The 21,304-nt window shown below is 47.3% G+C and overlaps 1 protein-coding gene across 2 annotated transcripts in view; it reads right to left on the bottom strand.

Moving 5' to 3' along the window:
• LOC135906397 (glutamate receptor ionotropic, kainate 2-like) overlaps positions 1 to 2,445 on the bottom strand; it is a 331,052-nt gene extending 328,607 nt beyond the window's left edge. For both annotated transcript variants that reach the window (XM_065437778.1, XM_065437779.1), the window contains exon 1: positions 654 to 2,445. In XM_065437778.1, the coding sequence (XP_065293850.1) occupies positions 654 to 879 (226 nt within the window). In that variant the 5' untranslated portion in view covers positions 880 to 2,445. The remainder of the gene's footprint in view (positions 1 to 653) is intronic.
• Positions 2,446 to 21,304: the final 18,859 nt, after the last annotated feature.

Raw genomic sequence — 21,304 nt, 5'->3', positions numbered from 1 at the left:
GGACGTTATTCTGGTTAACCTCCCTGCCTTCTACTTTTCTCTTCCCTCCCTCCTTGTTGCTGATCACCGACGGTAGTTAGCAAATTTAGCGGTTTCTGAAAAAGTTTGTAGATGTTGAAGGCACTTTTAGAACTTGCAATGAAGTTTTGTCTTCAGCAGGGGTGCTCTCTCTTTCCTTTTTGGGCCATACTCTTCAGAATACATAAGCGAAGCCGCGTACATCGGCTATTATTATAACAAACCTAAAAACTCTTTGACTAAGCACAGTTTTGAACCTATCCATCTCGCATTCTATCACCACCACATTTAAGAGCTAAGCTATGCATCCATACCATATATTATGCAAACCAGCTTGTCACTACTATGCCCAACATCAATTTCTATTCCTGTCTCGCAACTTTCAGATTATATTATTGTTCTGATGTTTGTTTCCTCGCCATGTAGAACAACCTGGTACCAGCTATTTGCGATTGGGTGCGTCGTTCCATCCGAGTTATCTTGTATCGGAAACGTTTACAAGCCCCTTTCTGCTCATTCCATTGCTACAGGGAGATTCTTCGGGCCAGCTTCTTCCGCCGTCCCCCAAATCATTCGCAAATGAAACGGCAACGAAAGAAACGAAGTTCGACGAAAGTTTCGCAGAAACCACTCACCGACTCTGATGACGGGCGGTAGGGCGACGGTCTCTGGCAGCAAGGAGCACGTCGCAATCCACACAAGCGTCAGCCTACTCAGGGTGGCCGCAAACGGAGGTCTCGACGAGTTCGACGACCACGTTATGCGGCAGTCGCCGCTGTCGGTTCGTCGTCGCCGCGATGCGGGTCGCTGGGAGAACGGCATCACTAGGCGAGAACGGCGAGGAAGGACGCACGCGATCATGCCGGGGGTTTGTACGGGGGGAACACACGTCAGCCGCGTGAGACGCGACACCGATCCATGGTCTCCTGCGGCCTCGTCGGCGCGGCAGGCCGGGATTCAGCGGGGGAAGCCTAAGACGACGGTCCCGGACGTGCAACGTGGAGAGGGGGGGCAGCCGAGGTTGGAAACGGCGTCGAAGCGCTCCTCCGCCGCGGTCGGGTCGCGAGTCTTTCTGGGAATGGACGACGGCACACGGCGCGCGACTGTTGGCTCACTCATCGCGACAAAGAGAGGGGCGACCGGCAGCCAGTTGTTGAAGCAACTGCGACGCTCCTGGCGTCGCGCCCCGGACGAAGAGCAGGCATCCGTGGGCGCGGGGAATCCCGAGTGGCCTCGCGCACCGGTGCGGAGACACAGGTGTTCTCTTGTGCAGGCTTCGCCGACCCGTACACACCGCCAATTTTCGCACAGCCAAGCTACACTTTTTTATATTGTTTAGTTAAATGGCAAATTTTTCAAATGAGCTTGCGCCTTGTCGTTTTATATTCTGTGCGCCAGGTTCTCGTTGTCACAGATATAGAGCACTGTCCCGCTAGCGAAATGACTCGAGCACGACGTGACCTAATCAAGCACTCATAAGCACTCTTAATTTAATTTTCAACGTTTAACACTTCCATTTCTTCAACGATGTCTGAGTACTTGCTGCGGCATGGCTTTCTTTATAACTCTTCTTTGTAATGACACTATACACAGCTTTACACGAAGGAGGGATCATACGAGGGGTGTAAACTCCGTAGGGACTAAGGTTCTTGGCAACTACACCACGCTGTAATTTTTTTTCTTAGTCTTCCGCGAGTGCAGTCAAGTATACGTCTCAGGCATCGGAAGGCATCAGCAAACGCGCGCGCTCACGAACACTCGCACTGCACGTCTGACGCAGCTTCTCGCGTCCTTATCGTGCACCACAGACCCGACGTCGACCGGCATCCCTCGCAGTTTTCATAGAGCCAGCAAAAGAATCCTCGAAACACGCCGAGCTTTCGCCGCGAATGAAAGCGCTTGGCACCGTCCGATAGGGAGACAGTTTCCGGTCAGTGGAATCAGTGCACGCAGCCGAGGCTGTTCGCAGAACTTTCGGAGGCAGTGACAAAAAAAAATTAAGAAAAGAAAGAAGGAATTCAGTAAAGCGAGAACCGGCGGATGTGAACGTATAGACGTATAACAAAAGGTGGAAAAAAAAAACGTAGAGCCGATGGATGGGAGGGGGTGGGCTTGCGGTCGGGGACGGGTTGTATATCAGGTGGCTCTCATCTGCTCGTCGTCAGTGGAGGAACATGCCGAAAGCGCACCGAGCGCAGAGAGCAGAGGAGATGAACCGGTCGCCGGCTTGACGTCGTGTCCGGCGGCGTCGTTGTCGTCGTCCTCGTAGCGTTCCGTAGCCGGCGAGTCGCGCCGTGGCGTGCCGGCGCCCGTCACCGCCGGCGGCTGTCCCTCTCGGCTGTACGCTCGCTTCTCGCTGGGGAGCACGCGCCAAAGCATCGGCGCCGCAGCCTCTGCCGCCCGCCGCCGCACAAGCGTGTACGAGGGACACGCTCGGAAAGCGCCGCTAGCAGTCGGAGGGGACGGGGAAAGGGGCTACGCGCCGCACGGGGATGCGGAACGCTAGGGGTGGACGCGAAAGAGAGAAAAAAAAAGGACTACGGAGGAGGGCGCGGACCAGCCGTGAGCCCGGGCAAAGGGGAGAGAAGGCTCACTGGGATCGGCGGAGGAAAGATAGAGCGAGCTCATGAAGGAGAGAGCGAGAGATAGCGGGGACGCTGGTGGAAGAGAGAGGCGCGGGCGAGAGAGAGCCTAGGAGAAGACTTGGATGAGAGAGTTCGTATAGCGCGCGCTCCCGCGCGTGCTCTGAATCTTCCGCGCATGCGCAATCGTGTCTCGGCTCTCGGAAAGAAAAGGAGGTGGTGGGGGCGAGGGGAAATGGAGGAGAGAAGAGCTACGGAACGTCGGGCGCTGCCGACAGAGGTCGGGAGCGTCAGAGGGTAGAGCAGTAGGGTCCGCTCGCCGGATAGAGGCGAGGCAACGGCGGCGGCTCGTTTTTGCGGCGCTCGTACTTTCTTTCGTCTCCGCGGAAACAAAAGAGGAGGGAAGCAAATGGGAGAGAGAGAGCAAATGAAGAAGAAGCGCAGAACGGGGATGAGGGGAGACGTGGCGAGATCACTTTACCCTTCTCACCTCCTACTCCGGATCTTCACTCATTCTCTCCTCCTACGTCTCATCCTCGTCCTACCGGGCGGAATGCGGCTTTGCAGATATCCTCCTCGCTAGAGCCTGTCTCCCTCGCGATTCTCCGTCACTTTCCTTCTTTTACTGTGCGTTCGTTCCTTTCGGCCCTGACCGGCGTCGGGAGCGAGATGGCGAAAGGAAGTGCGCACCCCGCATCCCCCTGTTGCTTCGAAAGCGACCGAGGAAAGAAAGAAAATAACTCGGTGGTGGTGCGCCGGGATCGTGGCGATCTGAGGCAGCGCCCCCGCACTGTCGCGAATTAACATTTTAATGCCGGCTTATCGAACACTCTGCCACGCTCCCGTGCGGCACGGCCGTCTATTTCGTTCCGCCAAGAGCCAACACTTCGTTCTCCGCTATTCAGCGAGTGATTTTCCCTCTTTACCCGCAACCCTTTCTAGAGAACACAATGATTCTCATTGCCTGCGGATATCTTACGAATTTGCACTGAATTTTTCTTCCCTAGCGAGGCAAAATATTCCTGCTGCACGATTCTGCTTTGTATTGATTACTGTTATGTTCAGTCTCCTTGTTTCAACTTCGCACCTGTATGCAAAGGTTGTCTTGTTTTCTTTCTCCTGTTCTGTGAAGCGCGCACTTGTTTTCTATTTGTTGTTGCCTCATTTAGACAACATGCTTAGGTATTTTTCGCGGGCATAAATTGATTAGTAATGATTAGTACTGGTTAGTGATGGGTAAGAGACCTGATTATGCTTCCAAAGACACCGCAAGAAGTCACACAGCTGTGTGTCATAGCTACACCTTCCTCCACGTAGCCTGGGCAATTCCGAAGGAATCGTTATTTGCGTATAAAAGTTTGCGCTATTGCTCGCGAAGCCTAACACATACTGCTTGCACGCTGCCACTTTTTGATTTATTCTTCCATCACCAATTTACCGGGCTCACACGCGAGAAGCTTGACAGGTAAAAACCATTACCACAGCATTGGAACGCCATGTGTTCGCAAATGCACAACATGCACGCATCGAGACGAAAGTGGGTCGACCGCGTTATCTGAACGCGTGTTGGGCATCGAGCAATTAGCAAAAGCTGCACATTGTGCTAGAGCTACGGTAGTGGTACCACGCGGTTTCCTCGGGAACCAGAAACGCGATGATTGGCCTCAGCGGAACGGGCGACTGCTACGTTTTCAGACACAGAAAGAAGTGCGGGCCAGTTGCCTGTCAATGCTTTTCCAAAGCAGGAGAACTGTGGAATATTCAGAAAAGACAGGTGTTGCTTTGCGCACGAAATTGCTGAAAAATTTAAAAGAGAGAGTGCGAGAGACACAAAGTAAAGGCGCTTGACCCAACTCTCGCCGAGTTGGGTGCTCTACACGCGTGGAAGGGGAAAGGGAAAGGAAGATAAAAAGGAAGAAGGAGAGATAAGGAGTCTCCGTGTGCACGCTCACACATTAAAGTTCGCTCACGCACAGGTCCCTCATGGTGAATGTTCACTCACAAGCGCTCATCTAATCCAGTTGTCTTCAAAAAACGCATTATCGCTTTGGTGGCCTTGTGCATACAAGGCCACCAAAGGTATGCACAAGGTGGCCTTGTGCATACCTTCGGCCAGGGTCCCGATCTTCGCACCCGACTACGGTTTGTCGTCTACATGGCTTGTACTCATGCGGAGAACAGTCGAGAGTGGTAAGATGAACAGTGGCAAAGAGTGTGTTCTATAGTCTCATCCCGTCCGCAAGAGTTGCGTACGCCGCTGTTGGCCATTCCCATGAGGAACGAATAAGCGTTAGTTTATGCTACGCCCAACCATGGGCGGCACACTAAAGTTGCTTCGCGAGGGGAGAATCCGGGTGGCAGACGAAGTAGCATGTCAGAGTCTAATGAATATATATATGATCTAGAGTTGGTAAAATCTGGCGAAATGCAATGTCGGAATGTTATGCTACGCACAACTGAGTAAACTTACAGTGCTCCGTAGATAAAATACTGAATGGTTGAGTGAGACACAAAAAGCAAGAAAGCCGCTCGCGGCTACTGTACGCAGAGTGCCTAAAATGCATCTCTACTATTAATCACGAATGGTCCGTGTTCAAAATGCTTGCCGCATTATTCTGAGTCTCAAAAGCGCCCGGAAAGTGCCTTTGCTATAATCCTGGACATTCACATCTCCTGAAGTCGCTCTATCCCCGTCTTTTTGCCTGGCATTTTGTGATAGCGCTCTTTTTGCCGTCCCCGTCCATATATCTTCCTCTTCCTCGCATTCCTCAAAGACCGGCAACGTAGAATCAAATTCAAGACCATTCCACCCTGCCAAGGTGGAGGACCAGCTGAGCTGTAAACATCCTGGCAAGAAAACTTGCGGTGAAGACTTCACTGGCATCACTCATTGTCAGTAACAATGGTCAGAATGGGTTTGAGGTCGCTATGATATACACTGATCGGCATACTCGAAACTGCAAGCACACTTTGATAATGTGAAATCGATGCACGTACGCCGCTGGGAGGTCGGTTGGGCCGGCTCGGTGTGGCATCGCAAGCGATGCGCCCGCAACGTGTAAACCACTCCTTTTTCAGTCCCGACGCCTGCACATTTAAATCAACGACAACGACCACAGGGGTGGTGTCATCGCGACTAACCCACGCAAAGCGAGTAGCCATGAACCTTTCCTGAGCTATGAGCCATTGCATGTTTCGCTGGCTGGGGGTATGAGACATTGCTTACGGGGGCATGATCCATTGATGATGACAGTTTTCGACATGCTGTTCTGTATGTTGTATGGATCATTAGAAAGGATGTAAGCATTGTTCACTTCCTTGAGTGCTTGTAGCCTCTTCCTTACGGGGATATGAGCCATTGCATATTTTGCTTCCTTACGGGGATATGAGCAATTCATGATGATGATGATGATGATTATGATGATTTTTTTGTGCGGAAATGAAAATTTTATGGCGTCCTAGCCATATACAGCTCCACTGTAAAAGAGGGGAAGTATTTTTTAAATGACTATCTTGACCTCTCGCTGGTTTTGTTCTGTGCTGGCTGAGTCCTTGACCGAGTCTTCCGCTGTATCGTAATCAAGGGAACGCAATAAAAGGACATCGCCGCTAATCGGATATGCCTCCAGAGTCACTCTTCCTGTTCTGTCGCAAAGTGCAAAACTAATTCTTCGACTACCTTGGTTGCTTTCACACGAGCAAACTTTACTTGGTCCTTTTCCTCTTCCCTTCGTGTCTCGTAATAGATTGCGGCAAAATATGCCCAGTTAAGCTGACCTCGACCGGTACTGACATGAAGTAAATGGTACATAGGCTGCGGAGCACATTGCAGGCAAAAACAGAATAAAGATCGTCGCTGAGAATTTTTCGCCTTTTACTGAGCAGTACGCATGATCACTTCATGTTTAGTGGCAAACTCTCATCAACGATTTTTATCCCAGTGACGTGACAGGTTGCTGCGTTTGCGATATTCACAATTTAATGCATTTAATTGCTTGATTCGGGCGCCTTCATGCACCCAGGCTTTCTCTTGACTTAAGGCAAATTCTTTTCGCCTCCCTACCGATACGCAATACCGTACATCTGAGGTGAACTGCAGCGCAACGAACTTCGATCTTCTCCGAACTCACACTCTCTGGCAGCGTGTCGCGATCATCTCAACTTCCGCCATTTTGGACGCACAGCCGCGCCACCTATAGGCCCTAAACGTTGCGAATGGAGCGCGGGCAGTCGTCATCAGGTTTTTGTTGCATACGAAACAGACGAAGCTAGAGACATGCAAGACAAATGGGTACCAGCAGAAGCAGAATTACAATTCTTGCGAGCCCGAAATGAATGCGACTTCGAAAACGTCGCGCAAAAATTCAGCGCCACGCTGAGAGCGTGAGCCGCGCATAGTTCCGCATACTGTCATCTACGTCTTTTTACCTCCGCGTTTCAACCCACTGTTTCTGCGCGAGTACGAAGAAGCCATTCGGCAGGAACACACAAATAGCAAGGAAAGAACAAGTTTCACTCTACAAAACAAAGTAGAGGAATCAAGCGCCCGCCTGCCAGGCAAGGATGCTTCGTCCCTGAACCGGCTGCGAATTTTCCTTGTCAGCCTGCTAGTTGCTGCGCCTTCACGCGGATAGCGAAAAGTATTATGGGGTGAAAAAAAAAGAAAATACAAAAAGAGGAAACGTGGGCGAACGGCGCGGAGACACGAGGCCCAGAAATCACCGGTGACGAAGAGAGCGCGGAGTTAGAGAAGGAAGAAACAGAAAAAAAGGCGGCGGGCCAGGAAACACATCGGCGATTGAAAGGGGACGAAATGCGTACGTGCTTCGCCGTCACCGGAATCGAAGCGAGAACCGAGTTTGGGTAGGGGGAGGGGGGGAGAGGGTTCAGGGGGCGAGGGGACACGAGGCAACGAGTGCCGCACGCGTTTCTGGCGCTCGTGGAAAGCGTCGTTAAAAATGCAGCGCGGAATTACGTTCCGCTCTTTGCGAGTGCAGGGGCGCATAGTTCCTGCTTCGAGGAACGCGAGAAAAAAAGCGACTGCGAGCGGAAGGAAGACGAGCGGCACGACGAGTGCCAAAGGGAAACGCCGAAGCCGGACCCGATGCTTGAGGGTAGGTGAAGTGGATGTCGAGATAGGAGCGGACGAGTATATAGGTGGGGTCGAAACTGTTTGACGACGCGACATTTATTCACTCGGCGTGAGACAAGAGCTCGTGCTTCTGCGATCATCTTGAACGACCCCGCAAGTTTGAGGCACTCGTCTTTCTAATTAAACGGAGGAGCGGTCTTCCTCAACAGAGGATTCAGGGGAGTCCCGAGGGAGGATGGTAGGGAAGGTATGTGGATAGCGCGAATGCCTGGCTCTCATTTTTTTATACGGTATTTGCCGGGAAGAGCTCGCTGACTGCCTCCTCCTGCGTCGGCGATGTTGCGAGGAACGCGTATCATGTTTGTTGTTTGGAACGTTAAAGCACGCAGTGCTTTCAACAGATTGAATCAGCGTAGCGAACCGTTCGCGAACTTGCAGCTCACCTAGAACGAGAAAGTGGGGAAAGCCTAAATGATGATAAACGAGGAGGCCGCTTTCGGTGCACTTAAGTCGCTTTTAAAGTAAATTCTTTTTGACATAGTTTTTTCGTGTTTGTTTTGCGATTATTTGGGCTCCTTGCGATTTGAAAGCTTTAAGACTTTAAAATAGGGTCGCCATATGCTATCTTACCACTCACTTGCGGGATAATGTCGTTACATGCTACTCCTCTATTAAATCGGATGCCGCTGAAAGTGCTCCTGATTTTATACAGAACGAAATGCATATAACTGGGGTGCTATAACCTAAAGCTATTCCCAACTTTTCTATTCCATTTCTGCAATCAGCCCTCCCTGATTCGTCAAAAACTTTTTTGGACCACTCCCCCTTCACCTGCCTGTCACGCGACGTCAAGAAAACCGCGGTAACTCCCCATCTGATATGATGTGTACACACTGATTATGCATGATTTGACAGAAAAAAGAAAAACAGTTATTTCTGATTTGACCCCTTTATGCCATTAGCCCTCGGCTATTGGTAAAAAGTTTTCGGGCTGCGCCCACTTCACCTGCCTGTCACGCGACGTCACAAAACCGCACAATCTCACCGCGTCAAAGTGACGTGTACGCGATAAAAATGCAATAATATGCCGAACAAAACTGATTTTTCTTCGGAATAGCCCCAGGCTGCCCCGTTCCGAAAGGAATAAAAGATGGCTGCCGCCGATGACTGAGACGCTGGCTACTCACACTTGCCGGAGAGCATGGGTGTATTTGCGTATAATAAACCTTCTTGCATGGCCATGTAACGTTTTCGAGCACTTTCGGCACGTTTACCACCTCATTCTGCCAACTCTTCTTTGCTGAGGGTCAGTTTTAGCGTCATTCTTAAGCTTCCGTTGCATGCCGCCGCGATTTTCGACCAGCCACCACAAGGTAAGTAAGGGAAATCCGACCAATCGCAGACGCCGGCACCACCCTCTTCTTCCGGTTATCGATTTTCAGTACACTGGCTCTGCCCCAGCGGATCCCTCTCCACTTGAGCGTTCTCCTCGCCTCTTGTCAGCCAATCAGATGTGACAAGCCGCTCAGTGTAGGCAATGTTATTCGTTTTTAAAGCAAACAAATGTGACCTCCTACGAACGAGGAGAGTGTTTGATTGGTCTTTACAGACAACCCTGTGGGTGACCGCCCGGTGCTTGCGTCGGTGGTTACGCAAATTTGACGTCAGGAGATTGGAATAGAAACATATTGGAATAGTTTTACGTTATAGGGCTCCTGTTCTTGATTATGCAAAAAAGGGGTGAGGTGTGCAGACAGGACACATGAGTAGAGAAGTGGACAACACGACAACACACTTCATGGACAACACAGTTGGACAACACAGTTCGTGTTGTCCACTTCTCTAGTCTTGTGTCGTGTCTGCACGCCTCACCTCTTTTTTGCATAATGAATCCTTACCAACTAGCTCAGCTTTCTGTCATTCTAATACTGTTCTTGAGATGTGCAATTCAAAACCAGACCACGTATAATATTGCCACAGGGCAGACTTAGTTCATATATAGTCACTGTAAATGCTCCAGTGCTCCGTAACAATGTATTGTTTCTTCAGAAGAGATAGTGAATTAGCGCTATGTGACTTCTAGCCTTCAAATCTTTGGGTTAATTTCACTTCCATGTTGGTTTAGCATATAATTATATATCTTTTTTTCTCATAGAGAATGTCCAAGAAGAAGGCTATCCCTAATTCGTTGAAATCTCTACATTCGAAATCCTTGCGGCAGACTTGCAGCACTAAGTCTCATCTAATAACTTCGTAAGACAGTAGAAGGGAAAAAATACGCTTTAGCCAAAGTGAACGTCACAACTCCTTGGCAATCTTGGGCTGTGTAGCGATGAGACATCACTGCAGTATGCCAATGAAACAAGCAAAAAAGAGTGCCCTGTCGCTACACTAACAGTTCTGCTGTCAGTGTAAATAAAGCGCCTGCAAGGAAAAGCGACAACTGCGTGATTTTTCTCGGCTACCTTCGACGTCAACTTTAATGGACGAGTTAGTTATCCTCTAATCCATAGCTTTCAAGCCGCTGTATGTTTGGTAATAACATACGCTTGCATGCATCACCGTATACTTTCAAGAAATATATGGTACTACATGTTCAGCTTTACGTCTTGCTATTTAAAGCTGCATCTCGCTGCTTGTGGTAGTCGCGTTGTATTCCTAAGAATAAATTAACAGCCTCTCCCGAAGCCACAGAAGACGAAATTGCAACAGAACCTAACGCTTAAATGCTGTCGTGCCGTTGATCAGCATGTGACGGATGTTAAAACACGTGTCCTTCATCAATGAGAACACCGAACAAAGAAAGTGTTATCAAAAGTACGTCGTGCATTTGCGCACCCAGATTTAGCACAGACAAGCAGGTATGCGCTAAAATGGGCGTGCATAAAGCAAGCGTATCGCGGAACTTTCAATCCTTGAGTTAACTCAATGCGTATACTACAAGCAGTTCATTCAAAATATGGAACGACGAGAAACTATGAAAGCTATGCAAACTAAAAAAAAAAATTATGGGGTTTCACATGCGAAAACCACGATCTGATTATGAGGCAGGCCGTAGTGAGGAACTTCGGTAATTTGGACCACCTGAGGTACTTTAACGTGCGCCTAAGTCTACGTACACGGGTGTTTTCGCATTTCGCTCCCGTCGAAATGCGGCCGCCGTGGACGGGATTCGATCCCGTGACCTCGTGCTTAGCAGCTCAACACCACAGCCACTAACACCATGGCGGTATAAAGTTTGTAAACAGGGATAAAGTGCCTCAGACAGGCTGGCCAATGTTTCGATAGGAGGACCTATCTTCGTCAAAGGCGGCCACGTCATCCTCGGCGTTTTAGTTTTAAAGGGTTAGTGCAGTGACGTCACGTGCGGGTGTTGTCGCTAGCTATGCAAACTAGAGAGCTGCGACGACACAAACACGATGAAAAAACGGTGTAAGCAAATAACTGAACATCTTTGGAAAGCTATTGACTTTATTAAGGACTGACGCACAGACCTGCCAACCTTACAATTACAATAAATAAAGAAAGCACGACACAGAAGGCAAAAAATTAAAATTTCTCTAAAGATACTAAAAAGTCTTTAAATATTCAATATATTTACCACTTATTAATGACTCTCAGACCCTGTACTGAAGGAATGTTGTGGAACGGCTCTCTTCTTTATGTAGTCGCAGCAACAGTGACGAGCAAAAACCAATAGAATAGGGTGAGAAGCGAATCAAATGAAACATAGAATACTTTCCGAGTTGATAACGAATAACGTCGGCCCTTTTGGACATTACTATAAAAGAATTTTAGCAACCAGGTATTTACAGTGTAAAGTTTATTTCAATAAAGTCGCATTATAAAGCGACATTATAAAACATGTTTATTGAAAGCACTAAGGGAGAATACGGAACAACTGAGCAGATTGTTCGCAAAATCAAGGCTCTTAGGATAATAGACGGTCATGCATTATTATCATATGAAGTGCATAAAGGTAAAATTGTAGGCAAATTAATATATTTGTATACAGTCGTCGATAGACGTGCGCATTTTCTGCGGCGATGGCAGAATGAAAAAAGAAAAAAAAAGGAACAGACAAAAAAGAGCAGTTTTCTCTAGTCCGAATGCTCGTGGCGGATGGTGTCTGGTGCCAATATTGTATAAGGTACGTTGCAATGAAACGCATTTTGATTCATTACGATGTGTAGACAGAGGTGCTGCAACTCCAACAAGTACCAACCAGTGCCCGCTGCAATCCCAAACAATCCCAATGCCGGACGCCGCATCTCGACAACATGCTGTTGTTAGTAGTCCTGCTTAGCCGGGAAAGTCTGCCAGACAGAATGGCGTAGCGTGCTGTACAGTACTATATGTGGACAGCGGATGTGAATAAAAATATAGCAGTTTTGCTATAGCATCTTCAATTTCATGTTTGATTGTGTACAGTCCGTGACGATAAGTATTCGAAATATATTCCCGCCACTTTGTAGGGGTGTGCGAATAGTGATTTTCGAGACCGAATCGAATACGAATAGAATGGTCCCAGAAGCGAATCGTATATCGAATAGTATTCGAATAGCTTTCGAATAATGAACGGCCGTTATCACATTTATTATAAAACGATGTTCACAACTAGCATTATTAAAGTTAGCAACTTTCTGTCATTAGATAGCATGTTGTGAAGAGTTGTTTATTAAAAACACAAATGGAGCATTAGGAGCAAACAAGTAGTTTCTTCGCACGCATCATGACTATTCAGAGAGTGCGAATGATCACGGTATAGCTTATGAAGTACGGCTACCTGAGTGACATAACCTGCTACACAGCGCAAGTTCTAATGTATTATGTTTATACTATATGCCCCCATGGAGAGGTGAAAACTTACAGCACTTTTCCTACAATTTTATGTTTAATTTGACGCTGTTGATGTTTTAAAACTTTTGTAAGGTATTAAAAAATATTTAGGAATTGTGACTGGTCGATTCGAAGACCAAGTCGAAAGGGCCACTATTCGATTCGTTATTTGAAGGTTTCGAACATTCCACACCCCTAGTATTTCCATGCACTCCCTATTCGATTTGACGACGTAATCGAATAATGACTACTCGATTCAAGGGGAGAATCGAATAGGACGTTATTCGATTCGGTTTTTGAAAGCTTGGAATATTACCACACCCCCTAAAGCATTTACGAAAAGGCTGTCGAAGATAGGATTGCCGTTGCACTTTGGCTCTATCAGCCGATGTTGCTGCACACGGGAACGCCCGTATGATCAATGTGTCCGAGAAATTGGGCAATGAAAAACTACTCAGCGGCTACATTTCTCCCTCTCTCCCTCTCCCTCTCCCTCTCTCTCTCTCGCTGAAGCTGTTCTGGCCCTAAGCTATACGTAAATAAAATAAAATAATACAACATTCGACACAATGCTACAACCGTAAACGAACATTAAAAATTGTGCATTTCACGAAAATATGGCCGCGTTTCGGATAGAATAGCGCACGGAAAGCTCATACACGCATTGCTAAATATTGGACGGTGCAGGCAACAGACGGTGGCAGGAACGATGTCACTGAACCTCGTAATGGTACCTCAATTATCGTTATAGTGCGAGGTCCCGTATCTTTGTTGCGTGAAAAAAGGTGTGTGGAGAAAGGGCACTTGCAGGTTTTGCATATCGTCTGCTCCGCGGAGAACACAATCGTTAACCAGTATAGATGTGTAGAAGTGCCGGAGCCCTCTCCTGTAGCTGCCACAGTCTATACAAATCTATACTGGTGGCGGGAGAAAAGAGGGCAATGCTTTCCGAGCGTTCCACCACATGCACCATTTCTCACAAAGCCCTCACTCGACAGCTCGTGCCGAAGCAAGGCTACATCGCTTAGGCGCATAACGATGTGCCGCTCACATGTCTACAACGGAACCAAGTTCTACCTTCGCATAGTCGCCCGTTGTCTAACTTCACAACCTCCAGAATATCCGTCGGGAATGTTTAACGTCGCTTGATATCATACATTTACTTGAAATGAGATATCTAGTTTACCGTTGCAAATGCCTTATCTAGAACACTGTGGTATAAAGTTTGTAAACAGGGATAAGGTGTCTCAGAAAGGCTGGTCAGCGTTTCGATAGGAGGACCTATCTTCGTCAAAGGCGGCCTCGTCAACCTCGGCATGTTAGTTTTAAAATGTTAGTGCAGTGACGTCACGTGTGGTTGTTGTCGGTGGCGGTTGGTTATAAAGGGAGGTACTTAAGAGATAATGAGCGCTGTCGCCTGACGTCTGTGAGCGTGGTTCCCAAGACGAGCGGACACGTAATATTGCAGGAACTACGTTCGCCTTTGAGGCTTCTTTTGTGATATATTTCTATTCGCGAGGAGCGGGTCCCGCGACTCGCTTGCGATAGATCAGGCGCCCTTTGTATCTGCGGTAAATGCCCGACCGCTGCCCACCAACCATGAAAACGGGCGATAGCGCCAGACAAAGCTATTCGCTTTAAAAGGCCATCTGCCACAGCGCTCTTCGAGTTTTTTGTCGTCACAAGCGCTCTATTTTCCCAAAGATGAATTACCGACTGTAGCTGAACTATCCATTCTAGTGCAAATTGATTATGTGCATTCTCAGACAATTGCACACAAACAAACTCTTGACACACACTCTCTCTCTCTCTCTCTGTGTCTTGGGAAAAGTATACTTGCTTGCGTGCATGCGTGCGTGTGTGCGCGGGTTGTGCGCTAATCCCGTGTTAGGATCTTTGGCTACGCGAGGGAAGTTTCCCTCAGTTCGACAAATTTAAATTAAGTTATAGAGTTTTACGTGCCGAAATTCCGATATAATTATGAGGCACGTCGTAGTGGAGGACTGCGCATAAATTTTGATCACGTGGGCCCGTCTCGGTCGGGGGTCGCGAGGGGCCCGCCCAACCTCAAAGGAATCGCCCACGACTAAGCATGCGCGCTCACCCACTGCGCCGTCCCCAGGCAGCCCCATCTCGTCGAGCTAGAGGGCAACCGGGACGCGCTCATTACGTTGTCAGGATTGGGGGCTCAATCCCATAGCTCGAGATCCGTTGCCAAGATTGGAGTCCGGCATGAATTCGAAGGTAGCTGGCCCATGCCGTCGTCCAACTTATCCACGCTGAGGACGTTGATGAAGGGAAGAACTGCTTCTCACCGAGAACGAGGAATATGGGTTTGTTTACAGAAATTAAATCAGTCTAACATGACTGCTTGAGAAAAAGAGTGTCAGTCCAACATGACTGCACGAGAGAAGTGTATCAGTTCAACATGATTGCTCAAGAGGAGTGTATCGAACATCCGCACAACAGCAGTTTTTATACACTCGGTTCGCCGGCGATACAAGGTGGCGAATGTTCGTTTACTCATCGTCAACTTGCCGCCGCCCCGCAGAAAAGTTTACGGAAACAAAGGCACACACATTCCGATGCCCGACGCCGGCGTCGGAGGGGTGCCGTTCCGGGAAGTATCGGAGCCAATGGTGGGTAGCTCGTTGTCTTGCGTCTGGTCGGAGCATGGGAAGCAACAAAAAATGGCTTTCCCGCGGCAGCTTGCTCATGCGTAGCAGATCAGGTCCGCGCTGGAGAGCTCCGGCACCATTGTTCGCCCACCGAACTCGTCCCGTCACAACGGCGATGGGGCTGGTGGATGGAGGCGGTTTTCAGCTCAAAGCCCGCTTCTTCGAACACCTCCTAGCTGCAGCGACGGAGAGTGGGGGATGCGCGTCTTGTCCCCCAGTCGTAATTGGGTGGCAATTTGGCCTTGCAGCTCGCCATTTTTAATAACGTACAGCGAAATTATAAAACGCTTCTAACTGTGGCGGGTCATCTTTCCGCCACCGCACCCAAAACTTCAAAGGCCGCAGGCGCTAACACTAGGCTTACTGCAGACACACATGCACCCAAGACCCGCCAAATAACACGTTTCCTATCCCGACGTGTGCCCCAGCGACACGTGCCGCTCATTCGGAGACCCTTGCATGCGTGCTCTGGTAGTGCAGAAACGCTCTTGCCGCTTTGCAATGTTCGCAAGAAACGCTTTGCAAGAAACGCTTTGCAATTTTTGCGGTAGCAATTATACTGGCACTCAAGGCAGAATTTGCTATGCCGTATATGCAATGTAGATGCTATACTATTCAACCGCAATAGTTGCACAGACCAGGGCTTATCTTCTTGGCTGCATTATTCCTCAGAAGTTTGCAACGCGCGAGCAAACTGTATTAAACGTTTCATTCAAAGCGCGTGCCTTTTTGGCTCAAATCTTGTCAGACTATAAAAACTCCAAACAACGTTAGCCCTTACAATCTCAAAGTGGTGCAATTCACTCGCGCCGCTACCTAACGGGCAGCGTAGGGGCGCCTTTGCGATGCAATCACAGGTTCTACGTGGTCCGGTAAAGCTCCTAAAGATTGCGGAATGTTTCACCCACCGTCCTGTGTCGCATCCGCGTATGCTTCCACTCGCGTATACCTAGAACATTATACGAGGATATCAAGTGCTATGCTAAATCTTCCTGTCGCTGCAAGTTCTTCACCCTTCAGAGGAAACTGGCAATATTTCTTCACTAACCAGAACTTTACAAAAAGTTTGTCTCAACAAACATTGCCTGCGGGGCTTCAGTGGATATGACTACTTGGCCATTGCTAATGACTTTTATTCAGGAATAAGAGTCATTGCCAATGGAGCCAATGTGCCAAGGTACTGCCTTAAAAAACCGCCTCCCGAAGCATGCTAAACGCCTTTTTTTATTGATATAAGATGTTGGTGCACAATTTAAGGCACCGGCTACTCCTTATCTCTTGAATGGTTCCATCATACAACATACAGGGTTCAATATTTCATATCAAATAATCTTGTCACACTAGCACCAGGACTTATCACGCAACGTTTTCGCAGGAAGACAATGACGTAAGAAACACAGGGTACATACACTATATAAAGTAAATGTATCCGCAGTTTTGTAGATAAAAGTGTTAAAAATACATACGATACTGTCGTCTAATAACAGTCTCTAGTCAGCGGGTGGTACATACATTGTGTAAATGCATTATCACATATAGTCACAACAGAACAGTCAACATACCATTATTCACAAACACATGCATATATACAGCGACACTGAAATGAAAGGAGCAATAAAATCGTTAATAACGTCCAACAATGCCAAGGTCTTCAAGAAAAGGACCCAAAAGTTTCTTTAAACTGAAAGGTCTGCGCTCTAATGTAGTTACGGTTGATTTAAGTCGGCATCTTGGTGTGTCGTGATGTGGGCAATCTAGAAGGAGGTGATATATATCTTCGTCTACAAATCTACAATCACATTCGGGGGTTTCCACACGGACAATTCTGTGCAAGAAATGCTTTGTGTAGGCAGTGCCTAGGGTTAATCGATGAATAAGGGTTTCCATAGTTCTGTCTAATGACAATGACAATTTGAGTTCAATAAACAGATCAATATGGTGTAAATCCGAGCTCTTGGAATTCTGGTCAAATCAAGTGTTTCTACACATTTTGAAAGACGTGGTCCTTTTAATGCAGCGTAACTAATTCTTTAATATTGGGAGTGGAACCGCATCATCTTTGAGGTGTGCTTGTCGTGCTGCTTCATCGGCTACTGTGTTGCCAGGAATGTTACAATGCCCTGGAATGCTATTGCATGCTTCGCTTCGCTTGCCTCTGTGAGGTGCTTAAGTATTTGGTATATTATACTGTCACTGAATGCTTTCTCTTTTGTGCTGCAGAGTGATGTTACAGCCGCCTGTGAATTGATGAAAATTACCCATTTTTGGGCATCTCTTACTGACAATATAAATTTTATCGCACATAGGATTGCGAACAGTTCAGCCGTTGTGGACGAAGTCGCACGAGATAAATTATTCTTGTTTGTTGAGGTGCAGTATAATGAATGATGAAGTTGAAGAGGTTGGTGTACTGGAGCCGTCTGTATAGACGTGTGTGTAACCTGAATACCGCATATATATCTCGTAAAGTGCTAGTTGTTGAGCACCTTGACTGAACATGTCTCTTGATTTTTTTTATTATCCCGTCTACTGACAATGCGATTTTTGGAAGTGTAAGCAGCCATAGAGGATATTCGACGCCTGAGTTCCAAAATTCATTTCTTGGCAATATGTGAAGATTTTCTTGAATTTTCATATGAACATAAGTTCTATATCGTTTCATTATGTCTAGAGCCAATGGGTGGCTTTTATGCTGCGTTTGAAGACGGACATTATGTCCGCATGTTTCGGTAGTTCGCATAACCGGAAATTGTGATCGGCGAGCCTCAGCTATTACAAGAGAACTAGAAGTCTCTCATGGAACTCCTAGACATAGGCGTAGTCCTCCAGCTAAAAGTCTTTGAAGTCGCTCTTCTGACGTGTGGGAAAGTTCGTGTAAGATGGGTGCGGAATACGCAATTTTTTTTCGTATTAATGCATTGTAAACAGTTAGTATGGACGATACTGATCCGCCCCATACCTGCAAGTCTGCGAAGTACAGTCACTATGGCAGTGACCTCGTTTTCGAGTTTTTTTATGTGGGGTGCCCAGGATAGCTGCCTATCAAGTATTATGCCAAGAAATCGATGCTGTGTAACAATCATTAGAGGGTGTCTTTCCAGATTAAGAGTGACATTTTTTGACTGCTTCATGGTGAAGGGCAATACAGCTGTCTTTGCATGTGATAGAATAATTCCTCTCTCTCTCTCTCTCCCAAAAATAGGTTAATGATATTTATGCCGTCTTGCAATGCCATCTGAAGTAGTTGAGCATTAGACCCAGATGTCCGAATAGACACATCATCTGCATACAGTGAAAACTTTAACTGTGATGGCAGTCTTCTTGTTAACCATGACGCAGTTAAAAAGAAAGGGGCTGAGTACGCTTCCCTGTGGTGCTCCATGTTTGACAACATGTTCAGCACTCTTCCCTTCACCCGTATCAACAAACATTTTGTGACCTGATAAGAATTCAGAAATCCATCTCAAGGACCTGCTACATATTCCAAGTTCCTATATACTTAGCAGAACATGAACGTGACTAAAAGTGCCAAACGCCCTCTTGATGTCTGGCAATACTGCTATCGTCATGTCTCCACGTGCACGCCCGTGTTCCCACACAGGTTACTATATCTAATATTGCATCCATTGTTCATCTATGTTTTCTAAAACCTGCTGAGTAGTTGGGCAACACATCCGTTTCATTACACCACCATTGAAGTCGCGCGTCAATCATTTTCTCCATTGCTTTGTATTAACAACTTGCCAAACTAACTGGGCGGAAGGATTCAAGGCACAAGCACGTCTGACCCTCTTTTAAGATCGGCAAGATTCGAGCGACTTTCCAAGAGTCAGGTACAGTTTTTTCTATCCATAAATTATTATAGATGTCTAAGAGAGCATTTGTACCTGCCGGCCCAAGGTTTCTTAGCATATTGTACGTAATGCCATCCGGCCCAGCAGCGGACTTTTGGCGACATGATGCAGTTGCACATTGAAGCTCGCGTAATCTGAAAGTATAATTGAGGATGTTGGGCCCAGCAGCAAGCAGTAATTTTCTGCTTAGTTAACATTACTGAGGTATCAAATTCTGCACATTGCGATTAAAAAGCAGGTCTGGAAATAAGCTCACAAAATTCACCAGCAACTATTATCTCACACATGTCCCGAGCTACACCGAGAGCACGAAATGGGAAGTTCTGGGTTACAGGTTCGCTTAGAGAACAAATTACTCGAAAAAACCGTGGCACAGACATGTGAGGAGAAAGCGTGCCGCAGAAATCGAGCCAGCGCCGTTTGCCTAAATTTTCCATGCGTCTGCGCATTACATTGTGTATTTTCTGAGCGTTTCTGTATGCTTCTAAACTCCCGCTCCGTCGGTATGCTCTTTCGGATCGGCGTCTGATGGCTCTTAGGTGTTCATACTCTCTGTCAACTGAAGCATAATCTTTCGGAATTGAGACCTTCTTTGGGCATATGTTCATATTATCCTGCAAATATTCTGTAAATCTTTCCGCTGTTGCATGTTTAGTAATTTGATCCGTTAGGTGGTACCGAAAAGCTTGCCAGTTGGCTAGCCTGCTGTAACGCCTGATATCATAGTGCATGCTAGGGGGATTTACAAGGATGGGAAAATGATCACTTCCGCGCGTTTCCATATGTGTTTCCACCCCACACCATTCGCTAGATCATGTGAACACAGGGTAACATCTATGCAGCTTCAGTAATTATATCCACGAAGGAATGTTGGCGACCCATCGTTTAAAACAGTCAAGTTGCATTTATCTATGGCGCACTCAATAACGTTACCCCGTGCATCACAATGATCACTGCCCCAGATAATGTTGTGTGCACTGAAGTCGCCACATATAAATACATTAGAATGATCAATTTGAAGGTATCCACTAGCGCTTCTACTGAAATCCGGTTTGAAGGTTACAGATATAGATTAATCACTGTTATGTAGAGCTTGCCAAAGGATACTTTACATGCGATGAATCCCGGGAAGTCTGAATCACTGGACTGAAATTTATAAGATGGTAGGTCCTTTCTGACGCACAGGAGCACTCTGCTGACAGCACCTTGACGAGGAGTCTTGTATATCACATAATTCGAGAGGCGAAAGTCGTCATTGATTCCCGCCTCTTGAATGCAAAGTATTGGAAAGTTGTATTGCACAAGCAGTTTACGAAAGTCAGCACACTTCCTTCGAAGTTTGTTGGTATTCCACTGAAATATGGAGACATTTTTGTAGCGGTTATTCATGTACTGCCTGCCGCAGTTTCGGCCTGGATTGTTAAAACAATAGTGCTTCCAGAGGCAACAAGGCTTTCACTTCTGGTAGGTTGTTTGCTTCCGGCAGAGCAGATAGGATTGCCTTAAGACCTGCGAAATGCATTGGCAAAATCTGTTGTGTCACTGATGCGGTGGTATGTTCGCTATTAGCTGGCGCAATTTCAGCAGTAGGTGCATAAGGTCGCTGAGGAAAATGTGTGCGAATATTGGAGCTTTCTTGTGTATTACATTCTGCCTGTTGTCGTCTGGGTTTTCGTAGCATTGATGCATAAGACTGGGCGCTTGACTGTGATCCTCTTTATTGGTTGCTTGATTGCACTGTTGGTTATTCTCTTGAGTAGGAATAGCTTGTTGGGTCTCTTGGCTGTGGTGGTTCCGGTGCCCGCTAAGGTGGGTGATCTTGCACTGGATGAACAATGTCAAGGTTTGGGGCGAGTTCATTTCGTTGCGGTTGTCTTCAGTGGATAAGTTCGTGTCGACGCATTTGTGCCGCTGCCTTCTTCTGAGGGCAGCCTGAGAAGGAGGCGGCATGTTTTCCCGCACAGTTTGCACATTTAGGTTGAAGGAGTGATTTGCACTCCTTGTGGTCATGATCTTCTGAGCAGATTTTGTATCGACGTGTGCTGAGGCAGGTTTTCGCCATGTGCCCAAATCTCTGGCAAGTATAGCAGCGAAGTGCTGGCCCTAGGTATTCCTCGACAGGGTGGCTGGTGAAACCCAAGTAGCTTCTTCCTGGAATAGCGCGATCGTCTCTGAAAGTCAGAATTACCGTGTGAAGTGGATGTGACTTTACTGCTCCATCTTCTGGGCGGGAATACCTTA

This window comes from Dermacentor albipictus, chromosome 5 (assembly GCF_038994185.2).
Source record: "Dermacentor albipictus isolate Rhodes 1998 colony chromosome 5, USDA_Dalb.pri_finalv2, whole genome shotgun sequence".
In the NCBI taxonomy this organism is placed as follows: Eukaryota; Metazoa; Arthropoda; class Arachnida; order Ixodida; family Ixodidae; genus Dermacentor; species Dermacentor albipictus.
Note: the sequence above shows the minus strand (reverse complement) of the source record. Positions and strands in the feature narration are given on the sequence as shown.